General features: G+C 32.5%; 1 protein-coding gene across 2 annotated transcripts in view; it reads right to left on the bottom strand.

Moving 5' to 3' along the window:
• LOC127843912 (uncharacterized) overlaps positions 1-8785 on the bottom strand; it is a 26786-nt gene continuing 18001 nt past the window's right edge. For both annotated transcript variants that reach the window (XM_052373807.1, XM_052373808.1), the window contains 8 exons: positions 7738-7920; positions 7394-7489; positions 6866-7052; positions 6277-6384; positions 3127-3333; positions 2282-2428; positions 1486-1757; positions 1-1245 (listed from right to left, as the gene is read on the bottom strand). In XM_052373807.1, the coding sequence (XP_052229767.1) occupies positions 841-1245; positions 1486-1757; positions 2282-2428; positions 3127-3333; positions 6277-6384; positions 6866-7052; positions 7394-7489; positions 7738-7920 (1605 nt within the window). In that variant the 3' untranslated portion in view covers positions 1-840. The remainder of the gene's footprint in view (positions 1246-1485; positions 1758-2281; positions 2429-3126; positions 3334-6276; positions 6385-6865; positions 7053-7393; positions 7490-7737; positions 7921-8785) is intronic.

Below are 8785 nucleotides of genomic sequence, written 5' to 3'. Positions count from 1 at the left end.
GAAACTTAATAACGTCATGTTTATTGATGCTACTGAAAAGCTGATATGCTATAAAGGTTTTCTGAATTACGTTTCCTAACAAATAACATTCTTTGTAGACGTGGTTATGCCACTTATCACCAGATATACAATTTATTGTTTCATTACATTTATATACATGCTACATTTATTACATTTCTTTTAGAGCGGGTTTTAGCACGTGCATTTTACTGCAATATTTTCTTTATTTATTTGGAACTATTTTCGAAACATTAAGCTCCGCTTATAAGTTATTGCAGAATAACCCACACTTGATTTCCTTCTTTGTCTATAAAAAACAAGTCACGTGCCGTGTTAGAATTGTAGGCAAAAAATAGAACATTCAATAAGATGCATATTTCATAATGTTTTTATGTAAAACTAAGGATGGTTGTTGCTTCAACAAGATTCAGCTTAAAATCTGAATATTACTACAGGCAACCGTACATTTATTTGTTAACATCGACATTAAAAGAGCCACATTAAGAGCAATGGGCGTGTTGTTAGTAATGCTTGTCACAAGAAATTCTCCTTCTTTAATATACTAATATATATGCATATTCAATAAAACAAACGTGCATTTATTTTAATAACTGCTTATATAACTTTATTCTTCAAATGAATAGCACAACATATTTTTTATCAGCGAACACAAAATGTTATTGTTTTTATTAAGTCAAAAAGATATAAACCATTTTATTTCAAAACGCTGATTATTTGTTTGACGTTCAATATACGTAAATGTTGAGCGTCCCTAACGTTGATAAACATGACCTGTTGCACCAGCAAGGGTACTGTAATGCACTTCAGACTGTTCAATAGCTATATTGTCATAAACGAGTCTTGTGCGTTCGTTCCTTCTGTTTCTATGGCCTCGTTAACATTAGCTTGTACATAAAGCCTCATTTGAGAAGCATGTTGACCTTCCGGTTTCATTCCTTTCAGTGCCCATGAAGGATTATACGGGGGTGGTGGCTGTTCATTTGCTTCTGCATTATGCCTCATTTGAGAAGCATGTTGACCTTCCGGTTTTATTACTTTCGGTGCCCATGAAGGATTATACGGGGGTGGTGGCTGTTCATACGACAGCGTCACTTGCGAGTAATTCGCTGTTGTACGTTGCATAAGTATGCCGGAATTCTCGATCAAAAACCCTTGGTCAAAATGGCCAGGATTGGGAGCTGTTGCGTCAACATCATGCATCTGAGGCGCTGTAGGTCGGGTTAGCTGCAAAGTGTGTAGTTAATATAAAATAATGACGTGTCTACAAAACTGAAGCTTCATTTTATAGCAACAATATCCGTAAGACGCAACCGAGTATGTGCGAGCATTAAACTTAGACAGTACTTTAACAGCAACGCACTTAACGCGTATTATGCGCAGGTCTGAACAATAAATTTATATACACATGTATGTGCTTGATCATATACCATGTTTATATAGCACATTTATCAAGAATATACTAACCTGTGCGGGTGTTCTGGTGGCTCTTCTTCTGCAACAGATAAATGTGGTCGTGAAAACGGTGGCGGCAACGCCAACGGCAACGACGGCGACAACGCCAACAACAATGCCATCACTTTTTGCACCAATTTTTTCTCCAGATGAGGGGCGATTTAAGTCGCTGCTGTCCAACAAACACCCGGACTTGTTACCGCAAGAATTGTAGCCATTGCATTTTAAAACCGCATCGATGCACCACCCGTTGTCGCAAACGTGGCCCCAGCTTGGGCACGTTCCTTTTAAATTATTGCAGAAAATGCATTAAAAATATGTATTATTTATACATTTGTTGAACATCATTTAATGAATCAAGGCAGATACTGTTATTAATACATACTAAAGAAACTAAATAATAAAACGCTTTGCACAAAGTTTTTGCCATTTATAACACATATTGTAACCAAATAAGACTGGGGAAACTAAAATCAACAACCTGGGTGTGGGAATCTTGGTTCCAATCGAATACAAATTTGGAACTGCATTTCATTAAGAATGTCATCATATTCATTTTCTATATTCCTGCTCCAATAATAACATAATAAAAGATGCTACAGCACAACCAAACAGAAACTACCTGTCTAAATATATCTAAAAGAATTGACTTTGGACAGCAAATGTATGTTGAAACTGCAAAGGTATGTTATGTTATATTTGACTGCAAAAGTTTTTGGTTGAATTATAACGTAGTATACAAGTTCTGTAATGTGTTTACCTGTTTACACATAAATGGTATAAGAAAAACATTACAATTAAACATTACCTGAATCCGAATACAGTGTTATGATCAAAGTGAAGAAGGAACCGTAAGTCCATCCGATTTTTTGGGGGTTGTATTTTATCTTGACTGCTCCATCGCTTGTGTACATTTTGCTGGAAGGAACGTTACCGCATAGGGCTTCCGGTAAACCTTTAAAACGAAAATACGTTTAAATAAGCCCACAGAGTAATTTAATCTGATAGCTGCATACATTGTGCAGGTAAACTATTGTAAAAATAAACGAAACTCCATTGGGTTTTATTGTCGTATAATTAAAAACAATATGTCACATATCACCTTATACGTTGTTACATTTGGTTTGTTATATAGAATTTCGTCTTAAATTGCAACATGCGCGTTATATATTTGGGCTAATTCGACATGTGTTGTTGTGTTACGTGGTCGCTGGTAGATCGGTCAATGTGAGGTCTTCATAACAATATACATTTCATATCAAAAGATATATTTTTGAATGGCTGCCACATTAACTGTATAGTTTTACTTTTTATGCCCCCGGATCGAATGATCGGGCGCATATTGATTTTGCCTGTCTCTCTGTCATTCTGTTATTCTGTCCCAAAGCTTTAACCTTGGTTAAACTTTTGAGATAACTTTTGCAATATTGAAGATAGCAACTTGATATTTGTCATGCATGTGTATCTCATGAAGCTGCACATTCTGAGTGGTAAAAGGTCAAGGTCATTATTCAAGGTCAAAAGTCAAAAAATACAATCCAAGGGAAGTAATAAGCTTTAAAAGGGAGATAATTTCTAATCCTGCCAAATGATATATTGAAATATTATTTCAAAGCGGCGCAATAGGGGGCATTGTATTCCTTGTTAATATACCATCTGGTGGCCGTCCATATTGATTCCTTATGGTGACATTTCCGTTCAAGCAGCTCACTGAAAAACTTTTGAAATACAGCATCATCATCGGAAACTGGCGTGTTGTTTCTATTGTAACCTTACACTCATAGTCGTAGGCAAATTGAAGTGCAAGTTGATGATCATCGTTAAGTGTGATGCGCGACCCACAGTAATCATCCATGTCTTCTGAAATACAACAATAATCACATATGTCTTGTGAAATACATCACTTATTTTCTATTTCTTCTGAAATACAACAATTATCATCTTTGTCTCCTGAAATACAAAAATTATCACCCATGTCTTCTGAAATATAACAATAATTTGCATTGTCTTTTGTTATATAACAAAAGACATTCAATTCGCAAACTAACTCCAGACACTTTATCAGAAAAAACTTTTTGTTGTGTCCACTACTTTAATAACAGAACACAAACATGAAATGATTAAAAGATGTCATTAAATGATTACCATTAATGTCTTCTAAAATATAATAATACTCATCCTGTCTTCTGAAAAATAACAATAGAAGTCTAATCACTTCTTTAATTCAATAATAACGATCAATGTCTCTTGATATAAAACACAAATCATCCATGTATTCAGAAATTACAATACAGCAATTTTAATACAACGAAATCAGCCTTTTTTCTGAAATAAAACAAATATCCTCAATGCCTTTTGAAATATAACAACAGTATTCCTAATAACAAACAATAAAAACTCCAGAAACTATATCAGGATATACACTCTTTTCTTATCAACAACTTTTGTAACAAAACACCAACTGTAAACACAAAAATATCAAAACATTATAACAATAATCATAAATGTCTTTTGAATTTAAACAATTATTATCAATGTAATTTGAAAATAAACAATTATCAATAATGTCTTTTAAAAAGCAAACTAAGAAATATATGCGTATACAGGCAATAGTTTTCACAATCAGCACGAGATCCGTCATTTGTATCAAATATAAACAATGCGATACTTCAGCTGCACCAGCAGGAGATATATCTTATTAAACTACTTTATTAACTCCTTGTGTGTCATATTAAACTACTTTATTAACTCCTAGTTTGTCTTACTAAACTACTTTATTAACTCCTAGTTTGTCTTACTAAACTACTTTATTAACTCCTTGTATGTCTTACTAAACTACTTTATTAACTCCTATTATGTCTTACTAAACTACTTTATTAACTCCTAGTGTGGCATATTAAACTACTTTATTAACTCCTTGTATGTCTTACTAAACAACTTTATTAACTCCTAGTACATTCATGTCTTATCAAACTACGTTATTAACTCATAGTATTGCATATTAAACTACCTTATTAACTCCTAGTGTGGCATATTAAACTACCTTATTAACTCCTAGTATGTCTTACTTAACTACTTTATTAACTCCTAGTATGTCTTATTAAACTACTTTATTAATTCCTAGTATGTCTTACTAAACTCCTTGCATGTCTTACTAAACTACTTTATTAACTCCTAGTATGTCTTACTAAACTACTTTATTAACTCCTAGTGTGGCATATTAAACTACTTTATTTACTCCTTGTATGTCTTACTAAACTACTTTATTAACTCCTAGTACATGTATGTCTTATCAAACTACGTTATTACCTCATAGTATTGAATATTAAACTACTTTATTAACTCCTAGTGTGGCATATTAAACTACTTTATTAACTCCCAGTATGTCTTACTTAACTACTTTATTAACTCCTAGTATGTCTTATTAAACTCCTTTATTAACCCCTAGTATGTCTTACTGAACTACTTTATTAACTTCTTGTATGTCTTATTAAACTTCTTTATTAACTCCTAGTATGTCTTATTAAACTACTTTATTAACTCCTAGTATGTCTTACCAAACTACTTTATTAAATCCTAGTATCTTATTAAACGACTTTATTAACTCCTAGCATGTCTTATTAAACTACTTTATTAACTCTTAGTATGTCTTTTTAAACTACTTTATTAACTCCTAGTATGTCTTATTAAACTACTTTATTAACTCCTAGTATGTCTTATTAAACTACTTTTTTTAACTCCGAGTATGTCTTATTATCTACTTAATTAACTCCTAATATGTCTTATTAAACTAATTTATTAACTCCTAGTATGTCTTATTAAGATACTTTATTAACTCCTAGTATGTCTTATTAAACTACTTTATTAACTCCTAGTATGTCTTATTAAACTACTTTATTAACTCCAAGTATGTCTTATTAAACAACTTTATGAATTCCTAGTATGTCTTATTAAACTACTATATTAACTCCTAGTATGTCTTACTTACCTACTGTATTAACTCCTAGTATGTCTTATTAAACTACTTTATTAACTCCTAGTATGGCATATGGTAAATACATATATGCAGAAAGTGGGTTGCATATTAGTAAAAGTAATACTAAAAAAAAATCGTAGTGCATCAAACAAATACGTAAATCATGACTGTTAAAACAACAAAACTATCTTTGACCGTAACATTTTATTTCTATGCTCGCTATTTTTTCTAACACCCCTCTTTGGTCAAAGCAATTGAACGACACTTTTCCTTCTGCTGTTTTTGTTCAATAATTATCAGTAAAAATGTATTCGGCTTGCGTCAATTATTCGTTTCTGAACCTGAATTGGAGCAAATAAATTATATGCGAAATGGTCATACGTGCCATGTATAAAAAGAATCATATACCATGTTTGTAGTGTGCTATACATGTTAATAGTTTTACCATTTGTATAAGAATCAATACGAAAATACACAACATAAATGTACACTTTTATTTCATACACGGTATGAATTTGAACAGGATCTTGTAAATTAATTAAACAGTTTTTTCAATCCTTTTGTCTGATAAATTTGGATCGATTCGTACATTCGATCTTGTTCGATAGGTAACGTTGAAAAAAATGTATTATCAACCTTATGCTTTATTGCGTACACATGTTTATAAGGTGTTTTGTAATCTTAAAAGCAGAAAGTAAAATTGTGAGTATAATGTATAATACTTACTATTATTTGTTCCATCCGTTAGGCAAATTTGTATTTCACAATATATAAATATGTTCCTTAAATAAAATAATCATATTCAACAATAAGTTAAACAGACTTACTATGGACTGGAATAATGTTCGTACGTGTGCCCCCTATTTCCTGAATAGCCTGAAAGTCCGCGACCTGATCTGACACAAGCGGGTTCACACTGTGCTTCATAAGGTAACCTAAAAAAAGCACAGATCATATGGTTCAAACACAACAACAAACAAATAGTGTAAGACTTTGAAGCTATATTTACGTTTGAAGCTAGTGTTTATGATTAATAAAGCTTTCATAAAAAAAATACTTAAATGTAAAGGATACACGTTGACTCTCACCTAAATATCATTACAATTTTGAAACTATCCACTGCTATAAGGTCTAACTCCGCTCATAGCCCATATATACATAATGCATTTGCTCAAATTAAATACAAACACTATGATTCCATGTGATTCATAACTAATTAATCTCCTGTGACAATTAATAATCTATAACACACGTTACACCGGTCAACAATTCAACAATGAATTTTTGATATACGGAGGTATTAATTGCTATAAACATTAGAAAAGTTCTACTAATTTTAGTATTTATAAACATGCATACTTTTAATACATACTATTGACGGATGACACCATGGTTTACTGTGGTATTGCAATTTACCTGATGAGGCCGATCCATAAGCATAGAACAATGTAAAGTCTTCATTTAGGTTAAAGAAATCGGTCGGCCCCTCCGCGGCCCGCTTCTTACGCCCAATGTTAGATTGGGCGACTTTTTTCCTTTTAAACTTGCATATAATGACTCCGTCTTTTGAGGATGTCATCACATCAGTTAAACCAAATTGTGGCTGTATGATAAATGGTGTAAACAATAAGACACAGGTTTAATGCGTATGCAATTTCAACCTTACTAGAACCCCATATTTGTAATTTTTGAAGTCAATGCAAAACAGCTCTAAAGTTAGAACGTTAAAGATATTAAAATTCGTTTTAAATTATTTCCGAGTCCATGCTTTTAAAATCAAAAGCTGACTAATGTATGCCAGAAGAAGTTATCGAATTTCATTGTAGCGCATGCCTATAAAACCGTTTGATTTTCGATGAACAAGATTAAACACGCAAATATATATTTCTTATTTTTATTTAAAACTATCTGACTTTATTTATAAATAAAGCTGTAAGCGAATACCTGCTCCAGACGGCTGTTACTGCGCCCATCATTGTAGGACGAGAACACACTAACTTTGTCACCATATGCGACACATTCAAAAACACTGTCGTCACCCTGAAAGTCAACACAAGTGAAAGGAAAGAGATCAATTAATATGGTACGTTTCGGATACATTCAGCTGTCATGCTTTCCTGAATTTTCTAGCAGTAATGTATTCATTTCTGATTATATATGCAGGTAATGCCACAATTTAAATAATAATTCTTCTGGATTGTCTTGAATATAAGCACATACACAGAAAACATCATCCAACATATGACTACGGTATAAATTTGACGAATAAAAACAAAACAACAACCAACCATTTTCTTATCCTTGGACAGCCCTATTGCACAATAGGCATTCTGAGGTCTTTTGCAGGCAAGGGAGAATAGAATGTCATCCCCAGTTTCCTTCCAGGTCAGCATGAAGTCACAGTTGCCTCCCTTGCAGCCATCGTGAAAGCAGCTATAAACTTTACCACAGTCTGAAGGACGAGAAATTTTCTGAAATACAGGCCATGTTTACAGATTCACTAAACGCATAGTGATTAAATAAATAACTTAATGATTGTAAAGTAAGGACAAGTAAAAATTAGTAATGAATAATATGTGTGTTGCTTTCAGTTGTTCCACCAATATATCTTTTTTTATTTAAACAATCTTCTGCTACGAAAATACTAATGAAAACATAGTTGCGTTTGGATAACCATTTATGTATTTTTTATGTTCTAGTATTAAATACTGGTTAATTAATAAATATGGATCGTTCAAATTGTCATCATTTGTTTAGGATATGTCACTCTGTGTTACTATATGTGTCTATGTCTTATGTTCTATTGTTTATATCCGTTGTCTTGTATGTGTCCATTTACATCTCTTGTGAGATTCAGTCCCTTGTCCTGTGTGCGTCCAGCCATGTCATACTTTTTTGTCCAGTGAGAATGCGAATTATCAAATAAACAAGATTTGGATTGGTCAGTTCCAAAACCCTCGTAAAATCCAGTGAAAATTAATACTTTCCTTTGCTTCCAGGCTGTCGAAAGACGTACACGTTTTAATACTATTGATGTGTTTCTGTATCTACCAACCTGGCGAGTTTTATATTATTATTATTATTATTTTGTAATTATGTATTTGTATGCAATTTAAATGAATTTTTATTATCTTAAAATAATGTATTAATGTTTGGAAGGTTGTGACATGCGTTTATTGTGTTATTTCTTTAGGTTTCTGTGTTCTGTTATATGTGTTAATACAATATATACGAGTATTCCGATATACTTTCGGACAGTCACATAAATATCGAACCTTGGGCGGCGTTTCTATTTATTTGAACCCCTACCCCACTACATTTGCTTATGTTTCCGTC

The sequence above is a fragment of the Dreissena polymorpha genome, chromosome 9, assembly GCF_020536995.1.
Source record: "Dreissena polymorpha isolate Duluth1 chromosome 9, UMN_Dpol_1.0, whole genome shotgun sequence".
Lineage (NCBI taxonomy): Eukaryota > Metazoa > Mollusca > Bivalvia > Myida > Dreissenidae > Dreissena > Dreissena polymorpha.
Note: the sequence above shows the minus strand (reverse complement) of the source record. Positions and strands in the feature narration are given on the sequence as shown.